Source organism: Podarcis melisellensis (assembly GCF_964234715.1).
Source record: "Podarcis melisellensis genome assembly, chromosome: 2".
Lineage (NCBI taxonomy): Eukaryota > Metazoa > Chordata > Lepidosauria > Squamata > Lacertidae > Podarcis > Podarcis melisellensis.
In genome coordinates, this window is record NC_138529.1 from 21,850,054 (window position 1) to 21,871,538 (window position 21,485).

The 21,485-nt window shown below is 41.2% G+C and overlaps 1 protein-coding gene across 2 annotated transcripts in view; it reads right to left on the bottom strand.

The window, feature by feature from the left end:
- Positions 1-823: 823 nt before the first annotated feature.
- The window catches only part of PITPNC1 (phosphatidylinositol transfer protein cytoplasmic 1), a 127,291-nt gene continuing 106,629 nt past the window's right edge, over positions 824-21,485 (bottom strand). The window contains exons 7-10 of one of the 2 annotated variants that reach the window (XM_081899885.1): positions 18,344-18,499; positions 12,040-12,103; positions 7,600-7,718; positions 1,803-1,943 (exon numbers count right to left, since the gene is read on the bottom strand). In XM_081899885.1, coding sequence (XP_081756011.1) covers positions 1,938-1,943; positions 7,600-7,718; positions 12,040-12,103; positions 18,344-18,499 — 345 coding nt within the window. In that variant the 3' untranslated portion in view covers positions 1,803-1,937. Of the gene's footprint in view, positions 1,944-7,599; positions 7,719-12,039; positions 12,104-18,343; positions 18,500-21,485 lie in introns of both variants that reach the window. The other variant, XM_081899884.1, reaches the window with a different exon arrangement.

The following is a 21,485-nucleotide window of genomic DNA, read 5'->3' on the forward strand; positions in this document are numbered from 1 at the left end:
GAATTCATCTCTTTCCCAGCTGTATGGCAATGTGCAACTGGTACTGTAATTCTCCTTGGTTATTGTAGTAAAAAGGACATACTCTTAAGAGTGGATCAAAAAGTTTGTTGTGCAAGCAGAAAGGCACTTCCATTTGCACAAGGGCCTCCCTGCTGATTTCCCAGTCCTGCAGCAGTCCCGTGTCTCCTCCTACACTGTTCTGCAGGGTCCCTCAACCCTTAGGAGTTGAGTTTTGGGTGAGCACAAGGGGCTGTAGTAGGAAAGAGGTGCCAGGAAGGCCCTGTTGAGTGAACCTGTAAATTCTACTTTTCCCTGAAAGAAATTTAGCATGAAAGAAGCAATTCAGGAACTGACAGACTTTTTTTTTTTTTTGCTTCTCTAAGAAGCATTGTAAGATCTCTACGTTGCATCATCACATTACTTTTGTGTGCTGTTGTGTGCTCCAAAACTGACTGGGTGGAGACATCTCCGTTAGCTTGTTTAGGTTAACCAAATTTTACGAGGTTTCACTTTCCTCTCTGAAGTCAATATGCTGCAGTCATAGGCATTATCTCCAGTTGGTCCACATATTGAAAGCTGAAACTGGGCCTCTTACACCCTTGTGCAGGCCAAAGGCTTATAGGCTGCTCCTAGCTTTCGTTGAAGAGATATAGTTATTTAGAGAATTTGTCCTCCTTTTCAGAATTTCAGTTGCATTGCAATTTATTATTGTCTTGTTGCAGTATTTTGAGCATGGGAGACCCTCTCCAAACTAGACATGATCTACTTGCTTTGCATGCAGTGGTAGACTCAGGGGCAGAGTTCATGCTTTGCGAGATTCCAGTTTAAAAGGATTTTACATTGGGTGTTTTGTCTGGTTTCATAGGAATTCTGAGGGCTTGAAATAAATCACTGAACTATTCAATTGCTTGTCTTCCCATCTTGCTCTCTGCAATGACACTCCCAAATACCAACACAGAACAGCTATACAACAGCACACCATAAAAAGGAGTCACAAATTTTGTGCAAGATACAAATAGTTCCAAGGGTCTAAAAATAAGTATAATGAATTACAACCAGAGCTCACTGGTTCTTTAGTTTTGAAGAGCTTAAAGTGTGCATTAGCTGCGCTCCAAATCCTGAGTTGTATTCAGTAAAACAAGAATCTGAATAATTACTGTTGGTATTCAAGTGTTTCTCAGTGAATAGCAGTTCAAAGGTTTACTTTAAGGTGCACTTGGCCTGAGAGTAAAAAGGATTTTAGAAATTGAGATATAATGGCTTGAAATGAGAAATGTCATTTGAAACTGTCCCTCAATAGTCCCTCATTCTCTCAAGATGTCATTGCCACCTTTATTAAATCCCTATAACATCTCCAGTCATAAATACTGTTATGCTATATATGAGAATATCTTTTGTTTACTACGGTTGCTATGTAGAGACTGACTTTTGCTTCTGCAAGCTTGTTTCGTTTTGTGTTGATAGCAACATCTGTCATATGGCTTAGAGCTGCAGTCTAGGAATCGGAGCATATGAACTATGTTCTCGCATGCACTTAGCTAACTAGTTTAAGGGACAAGCCTGATGGGGAGTGGGGAAAGGTCATACTTCCAGATCAGTAAATTTTGTTTACACAAAACAACTACCATGAGCTTTGCAAATGCTATTCTTTCAGTCATGGCTTGTCATGAAAACATGCTGGGTTTAGAGAGCTTTTTTGTCTGGATCTGGGAGGGTGAGAGTTTCTGGGGCAGATTTTTTCCGTTGCCGGTCTTTGGGAACTGATAGAAATTCAGGCGCCTCTGTGGAGAGAGGTGTAGACGGAGCACTAGAAGGAGCACTGCGGATTGAAGAAGGGAGGGAGACATTAGAGATCGATATTGCAGGAGGGAAGATCCCAATTTTCTTGTTGGTGGCTTCCTGAGTTGCCCGTTCAAATTCCCGAACTTCATCCATAGTCATGTCTTCAATGAGAAGAAAAGGAAGAAAGACAAAATAATGTTAGAACCACTGCAAAATAATGTTAGAACCACTGCACGTTTGTTCCAGGCTTTTTAAAGATGCTAGTCTGCATGACCATTGTTATTCCAGTGCATTAGAACTCGAAAGGGAAGGGAAGCTATTGCCAGGGAATTTCACAACTGGCCACTGAAATTTCAGGAGGCACATTTCAGGCACCATTCGTTTCGTTCTTGGAGCTGCCGACACTGAAAAGTAATTCCTCACATTGATACCAAAATTTAGGCGTAGGTTTCTATGAATTTTGGGCAATTCCACTGTTTATATTCTTGTCTGTCCTTGCTCCAACATGGGCAGAATTCACATATAAATGGAAGACGCAGCAGGCTTCAAATTCTAGCCCAGCTCAAGCAAACCATTGCTTCTTTAATAGCTATTTCCATCTAGTGAACTGATGTTAAAATGCTATTTTTGCAAATAGAGGCTCAAGATAGGCCTTGATGGTTACTTTATAAAAACAACTGATCATGTGAACGTCATAGATACGCTACACTGAATAGCATGCTATCTTCAACTCTGGTGTAGCTGTTTAAAATCAGATGGTCAGACACTCTAATTTTCTATATTATCAGCTAAGGTTTGTCACTGAACCATTTTTATTTGCGTGACACACTGTATCTATTAGATTATTTCCAAAGAACATGTCATTTAAGATACACAGAACACAATATTTTATCAATTCTTTTTTACCTAGTAGGCACAGACTTCATTAAAGTCAGTTGGAAAGCTGGTGGTTTGAAAAGGAGAATATAAACCACTTCATTTATTGCTCCAGTTGTATATGGATTGTATCACTTCAAACTGGAGGTAGAAGCTCACAAGATTAAAAATTCTTTCATATAAAACTGGCCTCCACAAAACGCCATAGATTCCAAGGAGAACAATTTTAGCAGATCATGATAATCTTTACACTGAAGTAATTTATCAGGTGAGTCCCCATCAGCTTGGGCCCATTTTCAGTATCTCAACTATCTCATAAGCACTAGGCTTTGGTAACATCATCATCATCATCATCATCATCATCATCATCATCACCTTCCTTTTCTAAGGGGCATGAAAGTGTCTCTCTATACAATGCCCTGTACACAGCATATTCATACAGAAAATTAATTAGATCACGACCACCAAAAAAGAAGCTGAGATTATTATGAATGAAACAACGAGAATCCTCTTCCATCTCTGTTTAAGTTTGTTCCTTAACAGATTGTTAAAAAGCACTCAAACCAAGGTAATACAGAGTTGAAAGGAAACTTGGAAGTCCATCTGGTCTAGCCAGTTACATGGTAAATAATCTCAGTGACAACAGTTGATTCATTTGAGACCTGCTTTAAGGGTGCTTCCAGAGAGGGGCGATATACTGCCAGTGGATTGTTCAGGTTTGATTTTCCCATGTGTGCAATTGGCAAATGAGCTTTCACCTGCTCCCGTTTTTTCATTAGTGACTATTCCTTGCTATTCTACCGCTTGCAATCCGCACTAATGGACAGATTTTGACGGAACATGTCTGGAGGTTTTTACTGCCCTATCCATCAGTATATCTGACCTTCATATATCCATCAGTATATATGGACATCCAGAAAATTAAAATCCCAGGAACAGAACAAGAGCAAATGTTACCAGGATTAGTTAGCATGTTTCACAATGGACAACATGGAGTGTTGTGTGTGTAGAATCATAGTAGTGTTGGAAGGGACCCCAAGAGCCATCTAGTCCAACCCCCGGCAATGCAGGAATATCAGCTAAAGAATTGATGACAGGTGGCCCTCCAACCTCTGCTTAAAAACCTCCAAGGAAGGAGGTGTATCCATTTCTATTTGGTTATGTTCATTTTTTAACACACAGGCTCATATCATTTGGGATGCTGTAAATAAAATGGCTAGGGACGCGGGTGGCACTGTGGTCTAAACCACTGAGCCTCTTGGGCTTGCCGATCAGAAGGTCGGCGGTTTGAATCCCCGTGACGGGGTGAGTTCCCGTTGCTCGGTCCCTGCTCCTGCCAACCTAGCAGTTCAAAAGCATGCCGAAAAGTCCAAGTAGATAAATAGGTGCCGCTTCGGCGGGAAGGTATATGGCGTTTCCGTGCACTGCTCTGCTTTGTTGTGGGGGAGGAAGGGAAAGGAGATTGTCAGCCGCTTTGAGACTCCTTAGGACAGTGATAAAGCGGGATATCAAATCCAAACTCTTCTTCTTCTTCTTCTTTAGTCATGCTAGCCACATGACCTGGAAAAACTGTCTGCGGACAAACGCCGGCTCTCTCGGCCTGTAAAGCGAGATGAGCGCCGCAACCCCATAGTCATCTGCGACTGGACTTAACTGTCAGGGGTCCTTTACCTTTTTAAACAAAATGGCTAGGCTAGGAAGGAGAAGTGCAGTCTAAATGGTATCCACTGAAACATCAGCACACCTATGACAAACCAATCGCTAGACCAAATGTGCTAATGAGCTTCTACACCAGCAGTATTTGCATACAGTGGTACCTCGGGTTAAGTACATAATTTGTTCTGGAGGTCCATTCTTAACCTGAAACTGTTCTTAACCTGAAGCACCACTTTAGCTAATGGGGCCTCCCAGTGCCACCGCGCTGCCAGAGCACAATTTCTGTTCTCATCCTGAAGCAAAGTTCTTAACCTGAAGCGTATGTAACCTGAGGTACCACTGTATATATATTTTACTTGCTGGATATTCCACACTAAAGTGGAAACCAGATTAAATGTAAAAAAGGAAAAGGAAAAAAGTATGAGCTGGAATTTTGATGACGTCATAAGGACACTGGGGGGGGGGGATGGACACACATGCACATGAGCAGCACCAATTTCACAATAAACCCCTGTCTGGAAACACCCTAAGTTAGAAGAATCTGTGTTTGAGAAAACATTCCAGTCTTGTTTTCATTCCAGTGATGAACCTGTTAAGAATCCAGCTGGTGAGTTCAAACCTGAAGGAATTACACTGCTGGAAAAAATGGCTGATGCAAAGCACGTGCAACCAGGCCATGGAACATGTCCTTCTTTTCACAGTGAAAGGCTTTGGGTTTTCATTCACAAATTAATCAAATATCAGTTAGGCACTGCTGCACAATTCCACCAGAGGGCAGAATTACTTCACCGTAAATAAAGTTTTCCCTCCTAGAAAATTCCAAAGCACAATTCTTTCTGGTTATTTCCCCTCTACCGACACAAAATTCAAGATGGGTTCAGCAAAAGGTCATCTGAGATTTGCATGCCTCAAATCCAGGTTGCTGTTTTGAATACTAGCAAAGGGTTTGTTTATTCAATGCAAAACCCTGCTTGGTTTCAGTTTCAGCTTTTCTTCAAATGAAATGGAGTCACATGAAGGAAACTCAGAGCTTGCCCACATTTGAGCATTGTGTAGCGGTCAATCCACTAAAATTAGACCAGACTAGGCCATATCCACATATATCTGAATTTGAATACGAGGAGCAATTCATTCTTTTTCATTCATACCAGTAGTCACTCCCTTTTGTGTTTGCCCCCACCTTCTAATTTTATTCTATTGATTATATTATGTCAATTAAGTACCAGGGCACAGCATGCACACCTCTCTCTTTTTAATTCCCCCCACCCAGGAAATGTGCATAAGCACAAAGGCAATTGTAAATGCTCAGCACATACCTTTATTTAGTGCAAATCTGAGGGATCAAAAGAAAAAAAACAAAGCTACACCCCTCTGTCCAGGAGCATGCTAGACATGCCAGTTATTAGCATGCTGGAAAAGAAACAAAAGCAATTCTAAATCCTCAGTGCATACTTTTCAGATTGCTGCACAGTTATCTGGTGCAGAATTTTTTAATGTGGTTTGCGCAGTTTTCTGGTTTTGTGCACATCTGATGGATCAATATATATATTATGGCTATGTTCCTCTTGGTAACATGGCCAGAAAATAAATGAAAGCACTGACGAAATAGTGGCCATGGAAAGAGGAGTGGCAGAAAGTAATGACTGATCCACTCTGCCCAAACCACCAAAACAAATTGTCTGCAACCCCAAATGGAGTGGTAGGGAACCTGGTTTCCCCCACCTTACTGGATTAACCCCAGATCTGGTAAAGCTGAAATTACAGGAGAAAAGCATTGAGATTGGTGTTGTTTGAAGGTAATATCATGTGGATTATGGAAATTTAAATGGGACTGCAAGCACACAATAAACTCCAGTGTGGACAAGCCCGAAGAGAAGCTGAAACAGGGTACCACCCCCCCAAATTAATTATACGTACCACTGTTCCCAAGCAAAAGCTCTTTTGAAAAAGACCTGTTATAGTCAAATGCCTCAAGGCCTATCAGCAGGCTAGACAACCTTCTAATGAACTTTAGCTACTCATCACTTCTATGGGAAAGATATTGGTAAAAGACTAGGACAGTGCAGATTGCACGGGTATCAATATTATGAGGCTGCTAGAATCACTTGATATTAATGGCGAAACTGACACCCAAACACATGATCGGCAAAAGGCAGCAGAGTGGGAATTGAAGATGTGGCAGAGTCCCATGGGATTGGAAATCCGTGATCGTAACAGTTGAGAGCGGTGCTGAGCAGCTACACCGTGCTATAATTCGCACTGTCCATTGGGCTGCTGATGGGAGTAGGCATTCGTTTGCCTGTTTCTCAAAGCAAGTATTTTACTCACTTGAGATAATTGCCCCAGCTCTGCTCTCTTCCGTTTGCTGTTTGATTAATGAGCATTCACGTGACTTTGAATCAATCAAACCAAAGCTCAGCACACTGCTCAGGAGATCTCTTGTGCCCAAACTTCCCCAATAATTTCATCCTTGCGCACAAAAACATAGCCAGTCTGTTCTGGAGGATAGTGATGGCTCTGCGTTGCCTGGTTCTGATCTAACAGACCACCAACTTTGGTGGAACGCACAGCTCCAATTATTGGCACAGGGAACTTGGATGTAAATCTGCAACTTGGTGTGCCCAGTTGACTCTAACCTGACAGTTTCATTTTCCACTGGAAGTAGATACTGTACCTACATCTGAAGTTAAAACAGGCATGCCCCAAAACAGGAGTTGCAACACAGATCTCCCCAGACTGTAAGCCTGGCTTCACACTGTGTTCACAATACCAGGGATAGATGTAACAAACAAAGCAAACACTGAGTCAGTTCACGGCCATGTGCGCCTTTTCAAAAGAGTGCAGTATTTGTTCAAGAGAACATTGGTTTGTTGCCTGCATTAAAACACACACATGCAACAGTCCATTTTTTGAAAATATGAGGGGAAAGATGCTTTGAAGAGGGAGCGATAAGTGGTCTTGTGGCAACATAGGGAGTTAAACAACCAAGGCTGTGCATAGCTGTCTCAGAACTCGATTTTTAAGATAAGGTTGTACATTTGGGGGTGGGCAAATGCGCTGAGGATATTTCTACAGCAGGCTCACCACTCAGATTTTATCTGAGCTTTATGTTGACCCTTCTAATTCTCCACTGGGAAAATGGCGCAAAGAAGGAAATCAAGGTGAGCCTTTGCACCGATGAATTCTGCTTCCACAGAAATCATTGTCATGCAAAATCTGACCACTTGTGTTCTTTCTTTTTTGCTCTAGCAGAGGGTGGGCAATATTTTTAAAGAGGCTACATACACTTCCTTTGGCATGGCTCTCTATTTCACCCACAGGAGATGAATGTTGATCGCAAACTTTAATGTTGGTTTTTTCATGCATATTTTTCTCATATTCTCGAACATCCTCCATAGTCATATCTGAAAAAAGTTCAAGATGTTGGGTTGTTTTCTCTATTAATTCAATCCAGGCTTGAATGAAAGGGAAGAGTCTAGGGAGAATTATCTTTCTAGCAAAAGCCAAAAAGCAGAAGCCGGCTAGCTTTATGAGGATTCATAATAAAGATTGTTACGTTAAACCAGCCAAGGAAGGTATAAGAAGGTTGAGTTAAGGGATAATTGCAGAATGGGGGTGCTTGGAAGCTGGGATGTTTTTGTCAAGTGAGGTTGGCAGGAAGGTGTGGGGTGCAGGCTTTGCTAGAGGCAAACATCTTCTAAAATAAATTTAGAAGATTTCCTGGAAAAAAGAGGAAGGATTAAGGAACAGCCCGAGAGTTTACTTACCTTGTCAGAGACATGCCAGGAAAACTCTACATTATGTATAATGACACACGATTTACAAAAAAAGAAAAGTAGCTTCATTGTTTTAACACTACACAGCTCAGCTTTGAGAGATTATGTGTTTTTGGATTTCGACAATTTGTATAGTGCTTAATCATAGCCAACCCTACGCAGTGTAGTGAAGGACTGCAGAAAGTACCTATGAATAGTGGAAGGATTCAAACACTTTGAAAGGTAAATCCAAATAAACATTTGCTTTGTAGAGCTACCCAAGAAAGTCATACGCAACCCAGATCCACTAGGACGTGTGTATACGTCAGGCATTTCAAAGTTTTGCAGGAGCTCCACTGTGAAGTGGCTACCTTCACAGATCTTACATTATACTACAGGGGATCTACTTTGTAATTTTATTAGACCCGCCCCCCAACAAAATATCTGCCAATGACACCCAGCAGCAAAAGACTCACAGTTAGATTTTTTGAAGGGGGTGGTCGTGAGCACATTCTGAGCCCTGGAATTGGATATCAGTACCAGAAATGAACTGAACTCACAGTCCTTTCATACAAATACTCCTGATTAGCTTTGTTCATTTCAGTGGCCTACTTCAGGTGACAAAATTCATTTTGGTGTTTCTATTTTTTTTAAATAAATAAAAAAATGGGTATAAGAAACCATTGCTGATGTAGTGCCAATTAATCAGAGATCTACAGTGTAGAATGTAGTCCTAACAATACATTGTATCACCACTGGCACGAGTCATGGATTACCATATTTTAATATTAGTGTACTTAGAATGAAGGAGCATTAAAGCGTTGATCAAAGAAGCTTATAAGCAATGAAAATGGCACGATCAAAAGCACTTTAGCCAGGCAAAGTACATGCTCTTCATTAGCAGCACTTCAGTTAATAATGAAATACTGTTGTCTTATAGCAATGTTAATTGCATATTAAGATGAAACCCTAAGCTTATTTATCTGGAAGTAAAAACCGTTGAAGTAATGAAAATACTTCCAAATGAACAAGTTTAGGATTGAGGTTTAGAGGGCAGTGCAACAACAAAATCCACATTTTTAGAATAAGCAAAATCCCAATGCATTGGCCCACTGAATGCTTGATACCATCGACTGATATACACCTTATAAATATCTAGCTTTAAACATATAACAAATATTGAGCTATGGTGACCAATTAATCATTACTTGAAAGGAAGCTTTCCTTTATTTTACTTCTGCAGCAAATTTTAAAAAGCCCCAAGCATTTAAAACATGCCAATTATTTAAAATAATTTGCCATTATCCTGCACCAGCAGTTTAGGCACAGGTTTGCTGGAGAAGTTGTTGTTGTTGTTGTTGTTGTTGTTGTTGTTATTCTTATTTTTTATTATTATTATTATTATTATTATTATTATTATTATTATTATTATTATTATTAAAATTTGTATACTGCCCTTCATCTGAAGTTCACACAACATAAAGATACAAAATGAATACAACAGAAAGCTATTCACTCATTGCTGTGCTCCTGGTTCCAAAAGGAAGTGTATATTTTATTTTATTTTGGAGGGGCAACGTTCCCCTTATGCCAGGATGCCACTAGCATCCTATTCTGCTTCAGCAGCATGCTGTACAAAGTCAATGAAGAGAAGAGAAACCTAGTTATTGGGCAGAGGTAGGGACAGAAGAGTCTTTTATGAAAAATAAATGTTTGGGGGCATGCTTCGAGGTTGAATGTGCAATAAAACGGACATAAAGTGGCATGATGTTGCTGCGGGAAGTGGGTGGCTTTGCACTATATATCACAGTGCTTCTGTGGATAAGAACTTATTCGTGAATTAAAGTTATGTTTTCGTCCATGAAAGCTGTTCAAGACCTTCCTGAGCATATTCAATAGATGCAAACAGGCAAACCACATCTATTGCAGTGGCTCTGGGGCTTTTCCTGGGGGTCTGGTTTCATCTGCATGAAGCACTATAAAAACGTAGAAACTGAGTTTATCTACCGTGCGTGATCTAGGGGCACGGGTGGCGCTGTGGGTTAAACCACAGAGCCTAGGACTTGCCAATCAGAAGGTCGGCGGTTTGAATCCCTGAAACAGGGTGAGCTCCCGTTGCTTGGTCCCTGCTCCTGCCAACCTAGCAGTTCGAAAGCACGTCAAAGTGCAAGTAGATAAAGAGGTACCGCTCCGGCGGGAAGGTAAACAGCGTTTCTGTGCGCTGCTCTGGTTCACTAGAAGCGGCTTAGTCATGCTGGCCACATGACCCAGAAGCTGTACGCCGGCTCCCTCAGCCAATAAAGCGAGATGAGCGCCGCAACCCCAGAGTCGGTCACAACTGGACCTAATGGACAGGGGTCCCTTTACCTTTACCATGGGTGATGACTACAACACTGTCCCAAGTGCCTGAAAATCTGTCAGATGTGCACAAAGCTGTGAGAAAGGGTTGACCAAATCCCCTTATAGTGCCAATCTAATATTAGGTGCAGGGCCAAGAGACTGCCTGAATTCAGGTTAACTGCACAATTCCTCAACCCACTTTCCTAAGAATTGATCCTGCATAGCAGTTCCTTCTCGCAGTATTACTCTCACACTGAATGCCTGTGCAGATACTAACTTGTAGAACTGTACCAATGAATGCTTCACCTAAACTTGTAGAACAATTCTGTTTTCCTTTCTGAAAAGATTAACATTATATTCATAATGAAAACATTATTATTGTATTAATAACTGTGACATATGGAAAATGAACCAAGCTGAAATACCAGAAATCCCTTTTGTTGGGAAACAGTTTTACACAGCTCAGATGGAACGGTGGGACAACATGGTTAAAAATAATGGTTTAGAAACAGGGAGCTGCAGAATTAACTTGATTTGTTTTTGTTTTTCTCCATAGAGGAAATCTTTTCAAGGCATAGGATGGACAGTTAGGGTTGGACTAGTTCTAATAACCCTTCACCTTTCTATCTTTGTGTTAATTACCCGACAAAGGCTGACAGCACTAATCCTCCTTCTGACACTTACTTTTCCTTTGATCGAGTCACCTAATCATTCCTGTTCACTTTTCCATCTGTAAAATGCAGATAATAATCCTTATTTCACAGACTGCTAGGGTGATTAATGTGTGAACTGTGCTTTGAAGATTGAACTTGTTAAGCTCTATTGTGGTCCAAGCCCCTTCTAGATTTCCTCCTCCTGCTACTATATTTGCAGTAGTTTGGGGGTTGATTCAGTTGTATAACTCTATTTTGATACTTATCTTTCTGTAGCTTACTTGCCATTTTTTATTTTTAACCAAAACTCTGTAGGCTTACTTGCATATCATTGGGTAAACCTGAAAATGAAGGTCTTAGGACAGCTTTACACAAGACTATCACCCAAAATGAATATACACATAATGCATATACACATTAGCAGGTGATAAATGCATATCATGAGTGACATCCAATATTAGTTGCATTTAGGGTAGATTCCTTAAAATTAATGGACTTAAGTAACTTTTAAGCCTATTCACATAATGCCAGCGTATCTCTATTTCCTTATGTATGAATGCTTTTAAATAATACTGAACACACATTGCTGCAAAATTGTAACCACAACTGTCAATTCTGTATATATTCCAAGTAACAAAGAGTGGGTGGATTAGAACCACACTCTTTAAATTTTAAAGAGCATGCCCTCGTCCCTTAAAAAAAAAAATCCTTCTGCCACATTGGCTATGAAGGATACATTCTGTGTGAGCTCTCTATAAGGCTGCAATCCCATGCACATCTACCTGGGAATAAGCCCCACTGAACTTAGTGAAACTTACATCTCACTAGACGTGTATAAGATTGCACTGAAAGAAATGCAAAATCTGTCCTTTGTGATGGCTGCCTTAACAAGACCACCAGAGCAGGGGGGAAAAGCATTGCATGCAGTTAATAAGGCCTTTTGCCCATGTGAGTTTATTTTTGAAAACATTACTTACCATACCACTCATCCACCCATGTAAAAGCCTGTCGGTGGCCAATCAGCAATATATCTCTGACCACCTGTAAATCAGAACAAGGGTTAAAGACATCTCTGAGAACAAACAAACAAACAAACAAACAGGAATAGCAACATACCAGAGGTATGCACTAGATTGGAGGTGGGGAACATTTGGCTCTCTAGATATTGCTGGCCTGCTACCCACTTCACCCCTGAACATTGACATTGCTGACGGAGCTGATGTGAGTTGGAGTCCAACAACATCTGGAGGGCCACAGATACCCCCCCCCAACATGTTATTGCCTCCCGAGCTAAATTCAAGTTACTGTTCCTGGTGAATACAGTTTGGGACCAGGCTAAGTAAAAGAACCAACCACCCCTTATACACCCATCACTGTGCTCTGCAGGAGAGGAACACCTGCATATATCATCTTGTTAGATCTGTTCTGTACAATATAGGAATTTGGCTTTCAGCACAGCAGCACCTACCTTTTGAAACTTCCTCCCATCACACATCAGATAGTCTCCTTTGCCTTTCTGATGCCTACTGAAGGCCTTCCTTTTTCAACAAGCCTTTTAAAATGAGAATCTTTTATCCCAGTCTTTATCTATCTTGGAATGAAGTTAACAATCAAAACAATTAAAGGAGATTACATATAGGCAATGACCATCTAGTGTGTGTCCAACTGGCGCATGGCCTCTGACACACGGGTCCTTTTGGACCCGGAAGAGGGCAGAATGGCGGCCAGGAGCGGAACCCCCATGTAAAATGGCTGCCACTCATATATGCAAACATTTCCACATATCAAAACAGTATTATGTTAAAAATAATTATTTTACTGTAAAATCACTTCAAGAAATTTTATGGGAAATGATGTTATAAATAGATATCTTAATGCATAAAATAGATTTAAACCATCCAAATGGAGCCTCCATGCCAATCTAAACATAATGACACATTAAAAAATTATGGTTTCCCTGTTTCCCAAATATAAGCAGAAAAGTCACTGCTAATTTTGTAATATCACCTTGCCAACAAAGCTATGGTATTCCCAGTAGTGAAGTATGGAAGTGAGAGCTGGACCATAAAGAAGGCTGATCACCGAAGAATTGATGCTTTTGAATTATGGTGTTGGAGGAGACTCTTGAGAGTCCCATGGACTGCAAGAATATCAAACCTCTCCATTCTGAAGGAAATTAGCCCTGAGTGCTCACTGGAGGGACAGATCCTGAAGCTGAGGCTCCAATACTTTGGCCACCTCATGAGAAGAGAAGACTCCCTAGAAAAGACCCTGATGTTGGGAAAGATTGAGGGCACAAGGAGAAGGGGACAACAGAGGACAAGATGGTTGGACAGTGTTCTTGAAGCTACCAGCATGACTTTGACCAAACTGCGGGAGGCAGTGGAAGACAGGAGTGCCTGGTGTGCTCTGGTCCATGGGGTCACGAAGAGTCGGACACGACTAAACAACAATAATTTTGTAATGCCCATTTGTTGAAAGGTGCACATACAAAGAGTGCAACGAAAACTGTGCCAGGCAGCAGAAACACCAGTCAGACAGATTTGTGATGACACAAGTAGGAAGAGGTGCAACAAATACCCAGATTTTCAGCAGCTGGGCTGATGATATTCACATGGCTTTCACTTTAAAACCAATTATGTCCATTCCATATATGAAAGGCCAGCGCCCTTCAAAAATTATATCCTATCCCAAGTGTTGGGCATTTCCCAGGGGAAAGAAAAGTAGAACAACTTGTACCTTAGGGAAACAGAATTACAGTGTGCACCATAAAGAGATGATTTACTAAACTTTTCTATCTGTAGCAAAATGATCCCACCAAGCAAGTACAAAGGAGAAACAGAACAGAGAGAATACTTATCGGGGAGTTATTTTCCCCTTTTGTCATGCACAGATAGGAGAGACTCTGCAGTTAAACTCCTGATACATTATTTATTTTATTTAAGTTTCACACAAAAAACTGCTTTAAATATTACAACAAATTTACAAAATAAAGGACAGTGAAATGTATAACTTCTTCACCTATTTCAATGTTGTATTCTGCAGTTTTGATCCATGCAGAGAGTAGTGAGGACACTGAAAAACATTCAGAATCAGTTCTGAATTCTGGGCCTGAAGGGCAAAAAGATTACAGACTAGCATCAAGGATATAAAGCTTGGTTAGATTGTGGTGCCTTCCAGACAGTGTCAGATTACATTCCCATCATCACTGAACACTGGTAATGCTGGCTAAGGATTCTGGAAGTTGAAGTCCAATAAAATCTGGATGCCACCATGTTGGCTAAACCTGGGTTAGAAAGGTTTAATTCAGGGGGAATTCAGGGTCAAATTTCTACCCAGCCATAAAGCAAACTGGGTGACCTGGGTGGGCCGGTCAGTATTTCTCTACCTAACCTACAAAATTCATCATGCAAAAGACTGGGCTGGATGAATCCCAAACCCGAATTAAGATTGCCGGAAGAAATATCAACAACCTCAGATATGCAGATGACACAACCTTGATGGCAGAAAGTGAGGAGGAATTAAAGAACCTTTTAATGAAGGTGAAAGAGGAGAGCACAAAATATGGTCTGAAGCTCAACATCAAAAAAACTAGAATCATGGCCACTGGGCCCATCACCTCCTGGCAAATAGAAGGGGAAGAAATGGAGGCAGTGAGAGATTTTTACTTTATTGGGCTCCATGACCACTGCAGATGGTGACAGCAGTCACGAAATTAAAAGCCGCCTGATTCTTGGGAGAAAAGCAGTTACAAACCTAGATAGCATCTTAAAAAGCTGAGACATCACCTTGCCAACAAAGGTCCGTATAGTTAAAGCTATGGTTTTCCCAGTAGTGATGTATGGAAGTGAGAGCTGGACAAAAAGAAGGCTGATCACTGAAGAATTGATGCTTTTGAATTATAGTGCTGGAGGAGATTCTTGAGAGTCCCACGGACTGCAAGAAAATCAAACCGATCCATTCTTAAGGAAATCAGCCCTGAGTGCTCACTGGAAGGACAGGTCCTGAAGCTGAGGCTCCAATACTTTGGCCACCTCATGAGAAGAGAAGACTCCCTGGAAAAGACCCTAATGTTGGGAAAGATGGAGGGCACAAGGAGAAGGGGACGGCAGAGGATGAGATGGTTGGACAGTGTTCTCGAAGCTACCAACATGAGTTTGACCAAACTGCGGGAGGCAGTGGAAGACAGGAGTACCAGGCGTGCTCTGGTCCATGGGGTCACCAAGAGTCGGACACAACTAAACGACTAAACAACAACAACAACAACCTACTTCACAGAGGAGATATTGCTACTTCTACTAAAGTTTGGGAGACAACTCGCCACCTTGATTCTAAGCCCAATAACTGACCCTTTTTCTAAGCATGGCTGGGATTTGGGGCCGTGAATTTGTAAAGGATTGCTAAAGATATGGCTTGCAGCTAGAACTTTCCCCAATGAGCTGTGCCAGCCTACTATGGTAGCTCTTGTGCACTGGTTGATTATAACCTAAGGGAGATATAATGTCATGTGCAATTTGAAAGTGAAGATCAACTTGTGTTGCTAGATTGGGGGTGGGGAGATTATTCCTGACCTTGCATGAAAGTAGATGGAACTGAGGATATGGCACGATGCCATTTCTTGCTACATGACTCATAAACCTACAACATGCACAACTTTCTGTCTTTTTGAATCGCAGGAGCATCCTGAAGTTTGAAATAGTCAGCATCTCCCACCATCCCCCAGTATGCTTGGATCAAATCTCCATGGGAAAGATAAGCTTTTAGCCAAATCAGTTGGCTACATGCAGCAGTGTGCTAAAGTTTCTTATTTTTTCAAACAATATATATTTCTGTTTAAAAATAAAAACTACATACAGGGAATGACCATTGCGTGTGTGTTCAAAGCACACAGGACTGCACGCATGAGCCATTTTTCAACCTGGAAGAGGGAGGAATGGGGTGGACTTCTGCACGCTCTGCCAAGGCGCATGATGACATGGAATGTGCGAATTTCTTTAGCGTTATTTCTGCTTTTATTTATTTATTGTTGTGGGGAAGTGTAAAACTTCTAGCCTAGCCCCAAATCACTGCAGAACACCCTCTTCAAAAAGCAGGTCAGAGACTTTATAAGGAATACAGGATTAGTTCAAAGCTGATGGGAACAAATTCCAAGGTCTTTTAAATGAGGAAGAACTATTCATTACAACTGTGAATTTATTATCTGGACACTTTGAGCATGCACTAGGATGCCAAGCATCCAAAGAGGAAGCATGCATGCAATGAAAATGAGGAACATTCGCTTTCTAATATTACTCTTATAGATTCCACATCCCATGTTATAATCTGCAATGGTTCCTTTCCTACTTTGTTCTTCTTTGCCTGTTTTAGACCTTGAACCAAAGATAAACAAAAATGTGCAGAATTTTGAGTAATAAGTTACAAGCAGCCTCGCATGAGCAAGTGTACATAGTTCAAGGGTTTGTTTGTCTCAGACACAAAAAGAAGAATGTAGGGTAGTTACATTCTTGATGTGTAAGCTTCTTTGACAGGCTGGTTGATAGTTCTTGGGAAAAGCAGACAGGACTGATGCACAGTGGCACCAGAGACATGGAGAAATGTGGTCCTGGAAGCAAATGTAGGTACAAAATAGGAATCTGAAACCCGGGCCCTCCAAGGTAGGTTTCTCTGAAACACTGCCTGTTGCATGTGTTAGGCTGCCTTTGTAAGTTGAGCCATCACAATCTGGTGGAATATAAGGGAGAAAAGTGGTAGCCCATCTATCTGCCTCTTGCCTTTCCCTTGTAAGCTGACTGAAACACTATCAGCTGCATCCCTGCTGAGCATGCAGCTGTCAGTAGCGACTGTTGGGGCTACCACCCCAGATGTTGAATGAGCAGTTCCTAGCTGCATGCCCCCCATCAGAGCATGTTGATGTCACTGGCAACTGGGCTGGACTGGGACTGACTTCCCACTCGCATTGTGCTCACTATGCCCATCTCAGCTGTGGAACTGCAGAGCATACAGCATCTGGCGATGATTAGGCTTGGCAGGGACTTTCTGCCTGTCTGCACTCCCAGCACATGCAGTCTGAATTTTATTACATAGGAATCCAGATGCTAGGAACTAGAGCTCCCGATCGCAGTGGATAAAAAGAAGCCTGAGAATTATTTAGATTCATGCTTCACAATATTAACATTGGGGGGGGGGGATAGCAACTGCATTTGTATCCTGCTTTCCCCGAGGAACTCAGGGTGGGGTTATCCTAGTTCATGTTCACGACAGCATGCAAAGAGATAATGGCTTGCCCAAGGCCACTTAGTAAATTTAACGGATGAATAGGAATTTGCACTTGGATCTCCCTGATCCCAGCCTAACGTTCTGCTCATTTCACCTTGCTGGCTGTGTCCATCACAATGCTGTATGATCACAGCATCATAGTGACGACAACTGATTGTCCAACAAAACACAGGTTAACCACAAGCTGTCATAGAGATGATGGCTTGTTTCTCCAAAGCTCTGCGTGTTTTCTAGTTCCCCTTGTCTCATGCTTTCATAGCCTGGTGAACATGTAGACTATGGGGCCAAACAAACCATGGTTAAGGGAGGATGCTGGGTTCACATATCAAGCCAATGTTAAAACAAACCAAGGTTAACAGGCCAACAAAAAAACATGGCTTCAGATTATGGTTTATTGATAGTAGCAAACACACACACACCAAAACACACCCATAGTTAACATTGACTTCTGGTTGTTGCGTTTTTCTCCTTATTTCCTTTTGACTCCTGGCATTCTTTTTTCTGGACATCATACACAGGTAGATTTATAAATGGATTCTCATGCATAGACCTCATATTATGTCTAGTCATGTAGATCAAGATATAGCCACACATGTCTCACTGAGATAAATGGGATTGGAATATAATTAAGAAGAGTGCAGATTTGCATGGAAATTGTCCTTATTGCAACAGAAGCATTCTATCTTTCTTTAGAATAAATTGACAAATTATTTCATGCCTTGTAATTGTTTGCACTGCTTTTTTTTAAAAAAAGAGTTCTTTGAAGGTGTTTGAGGATCTTGTAGCCACTAAATTGGTTTCAACTGATGACATGCAAACTATTTCAAAATCTGCAATGCTTTACACATTAAATCCCTGGCTAAATATATGGACAGAGTTTGTAATTGGAAACACTGAAACCAGATCTGTACATCAACTTCCTAGCTTATACACACTGCTGTTTCTGTTCATATTGACGTACAGAACAGGATGGAAAGAGAGACTGGGACACTGTCTTTCACTCACCTTGTGAACGAACTGCTCCACTCGAGTCTGAAGTCCCCATACTTCAAATTTCACAGTCACCAGTTTGTAGGAACACATGATGGGCTCTTGAGTGTCTCTCCAGCCTTCTTTTAATAGGCCTCTCCCAGTCTTCTCCGATTTGAAGTGTTTAGGGTCCTGCAAAATGGAAAGGAAAGAACTCTAGGAGATAATGAATCCATGCTGGAAAAGTATCTGAGCTGGGATATTATACAAGATTATTGATAAATGGGATAGAAAAGTAACACACTTCAAAAGGGCTGTGTCCTGCTAGTCACAAGTAACCAGCTTCAGCTGCAGTAATGTAAGTCAAGCCAATGCAGCAGGAAATAAGTTGCATTAGTTTCCTGTGACCTGAGATATACAAGTGCCCTGTACCACCTCTGGTCACACTTTGACCTCCTCTTATAATGTCCAATATACAACTCAGATGCTAACTGGTGCAAGACCACTTAAGGTTTGCACATTTCCTTCCAAAGAAGTAAAATTAAGTTCTTGAAGCTCTTTGCCAAATATGTACCCTTAAGTACAGCGGTCCCTTGTATCTTGAACTTTTTCCATTACGGGAGTCCGTTCGACTCCCGAAACCATTTGAAAGCCAAGGCACGGCTTCCAATTGGCTGCAGAAGCTTCTTGAACTCAAGTGGAAGCGGATGTTCGGCTTTCCGAAAAATGTTTGCAAACCGGAACACTTACTTCCAGGTTTGCGCTGTTCGGGAGCCAATTTGTTTGACAACGAAGCCATTCAAGAACCAAGGTACCACTGTACAGTAGGCACCCCAACCACATTCACAACAGGTTTGGCTCAATAAACAACACATTGGATCTGATTTTGGTTTGAGTAGGTTTTGGCTTTGCTCCCAATTCATACTTGGGCTGTGTACAGTGGTACCTCGAGTTAAGTACTTAATTCATTCCGGAGGTGTGTTCTTAACCTGAAACTGTTATTAACCTGAAGCACCACTTTAGCTAATGGGGCCTCCCACTGCCGAAGCACAATTTCTGTTCTCATCCTGAAGCAAAGTTCTTAACCCAAGGTACTATTTCTGGGTTAGCGGAGTCAGTAACCTGAAGCGTATATAACCTGAAGCGTATGTAACTCAAGGTACCACTGTATAGACACCCAACGAGTCCCATCAGCAGAAGCCATGCACAATGACTTCCACTTACCCAATAGGGCTTCTCCCAGTCTCCTCCCTGCAAAAATTGGCTCTAGGGGAAGTGAGAAGATCCCCAAGAACAGCACATGGAGGGAGAAGAAGGGGGACTCATTCTACCTGGTAAGGTGAAATGTATGCACTGACGGAACAATCAGAAAAGCAGAGTTGAATTCTGGAGGTCTGTGGGAATGACTTCCAACTTTAATCCTACGTTGGGATTAAATCTAGCATTCGGGAGCTGGAAAACTACAAATAATATACCGGATAAAGTGGGAGACCAATTTATGGAGAATTTATTTATTTATTATATTTAATTTATATTTATTAATACCTTTCCTGATTGCAGCACTTCTCCTAGTTCCATACTCTTCTGTAACCTGGTGCACATGGCAACACTTTAATCATTTAAATGTATTTAATAAAGGGCTTGTCCTTGTAGCAGCTTCATCTCACTGAAAACCTGGTTATCCCCCCAGTTTGAATTTGATCTCAGCAGTCCACATCTGTGTGCCTTTGAAGTCGAATCCTTTTTCATTCTACTAGGAATGTCACACTTATTAGCCAATTCCTCTCCCCTGCTACTCCCTTCATTTCACAGAACCATAGAATTGTTGAGTTTGAAGGGACCTCGGAGGTCCTCTAGTCCAACCTCCTGCAATGCAGGAATCTCAACTAAAGCACCCATCTTACATGGCCACCCAACCTCTGCTTAAAAATCTTCAATGAAGGAGAGTCCACCACCTTCCAAAGGAGTCCATTCCACTGTGCAACTGTGCAGGTATTGTAGTACTTATGTGTGAAGCCAATAATAATAATAATAATAATAATAATAATAATAATAATAATAATAATAATAATAATATCCCACCCAGGATGTGTGATTTATTGAGTATGTATTGCTGTTATGCCTCAGATTTCAGTTTATGCAGAAAGCAGAGAGTTTAACAGTAAAAAAACACAAAAAAACACAGCTGCTCCATTGCCAGAAGTACACCCAACTGCCACAAAAGGAACAAGAAAGAAAATAGAAGGAAGGGGCATGGAAAGAGGAAGTTGGCAAGCAGAAACCAGATCCACCCAGAGAGGAAAAAAAATGATGTTAAACGTCCGCTTCCCACACTGTTGTGGTTTCAATGCAACCCCAAAAATGAGATCGAGGTTACGTTGTTCTTTATATATCGAACATATACCCAAATCTACATGTTTCGTGTTTAGTTCCCAGCACATAACGGTTTTTAGTTTTACTCACAATTCTTTGTGTAGGACCAAATTATTATTAATAATTATTATTAAGCTGGATGTGTTGGCATGATTTTAAGAGGACGCTTTAGCCTTGCTGCTCTATCTTATTTTGCAATGTGATGGCTTTATGGTTTTTAGTCATCATATAAAAGTTTTTATTACTTTTTATTTTTTAAAAACTAGCTTGTAAGGAGTTATACTAAGTATAAATACCATATTGGCCTGAATATAAGCCTCACTCCCCCCCCCCGCCCAATTCTGAGCGTGAAAAGTTAAGGTGTGGCTTAAATTTGCGACCTTACAAAAATTGGCTTTTATAATATCGCTGCTAAAACAGACATATGGTAAAACAGAACGGGTATGTGTGCCTGCAGAATTTTAAGGGAGTGGCTTATATTCGGGTACGGCTTATATTTGGGCCAATATGGTAACAACTGCTACTGCTATTAATAGCAAGCTTCATATACTTTTTAAGGCCATTACTGATAATCATTTTCAAATTAATTTGTTCACCTGAGTGACCAACAAATTCAAGTTAGTGCTCAAACTTGTTAAATTTGGCAAGACTCAGAGACTGTGACGTTAGCACCACAGAGCTGTGAAGAACTATATTCATTTTCTAGTAAAGGTAAAGGTACCCCTGCCCGTACGGGCCAGTCTTGTCAGACTCTAGGGTTGTGCGCTCATCTCACTCGAGAGGCCGGGAGCCGGCGCCGTCCGCA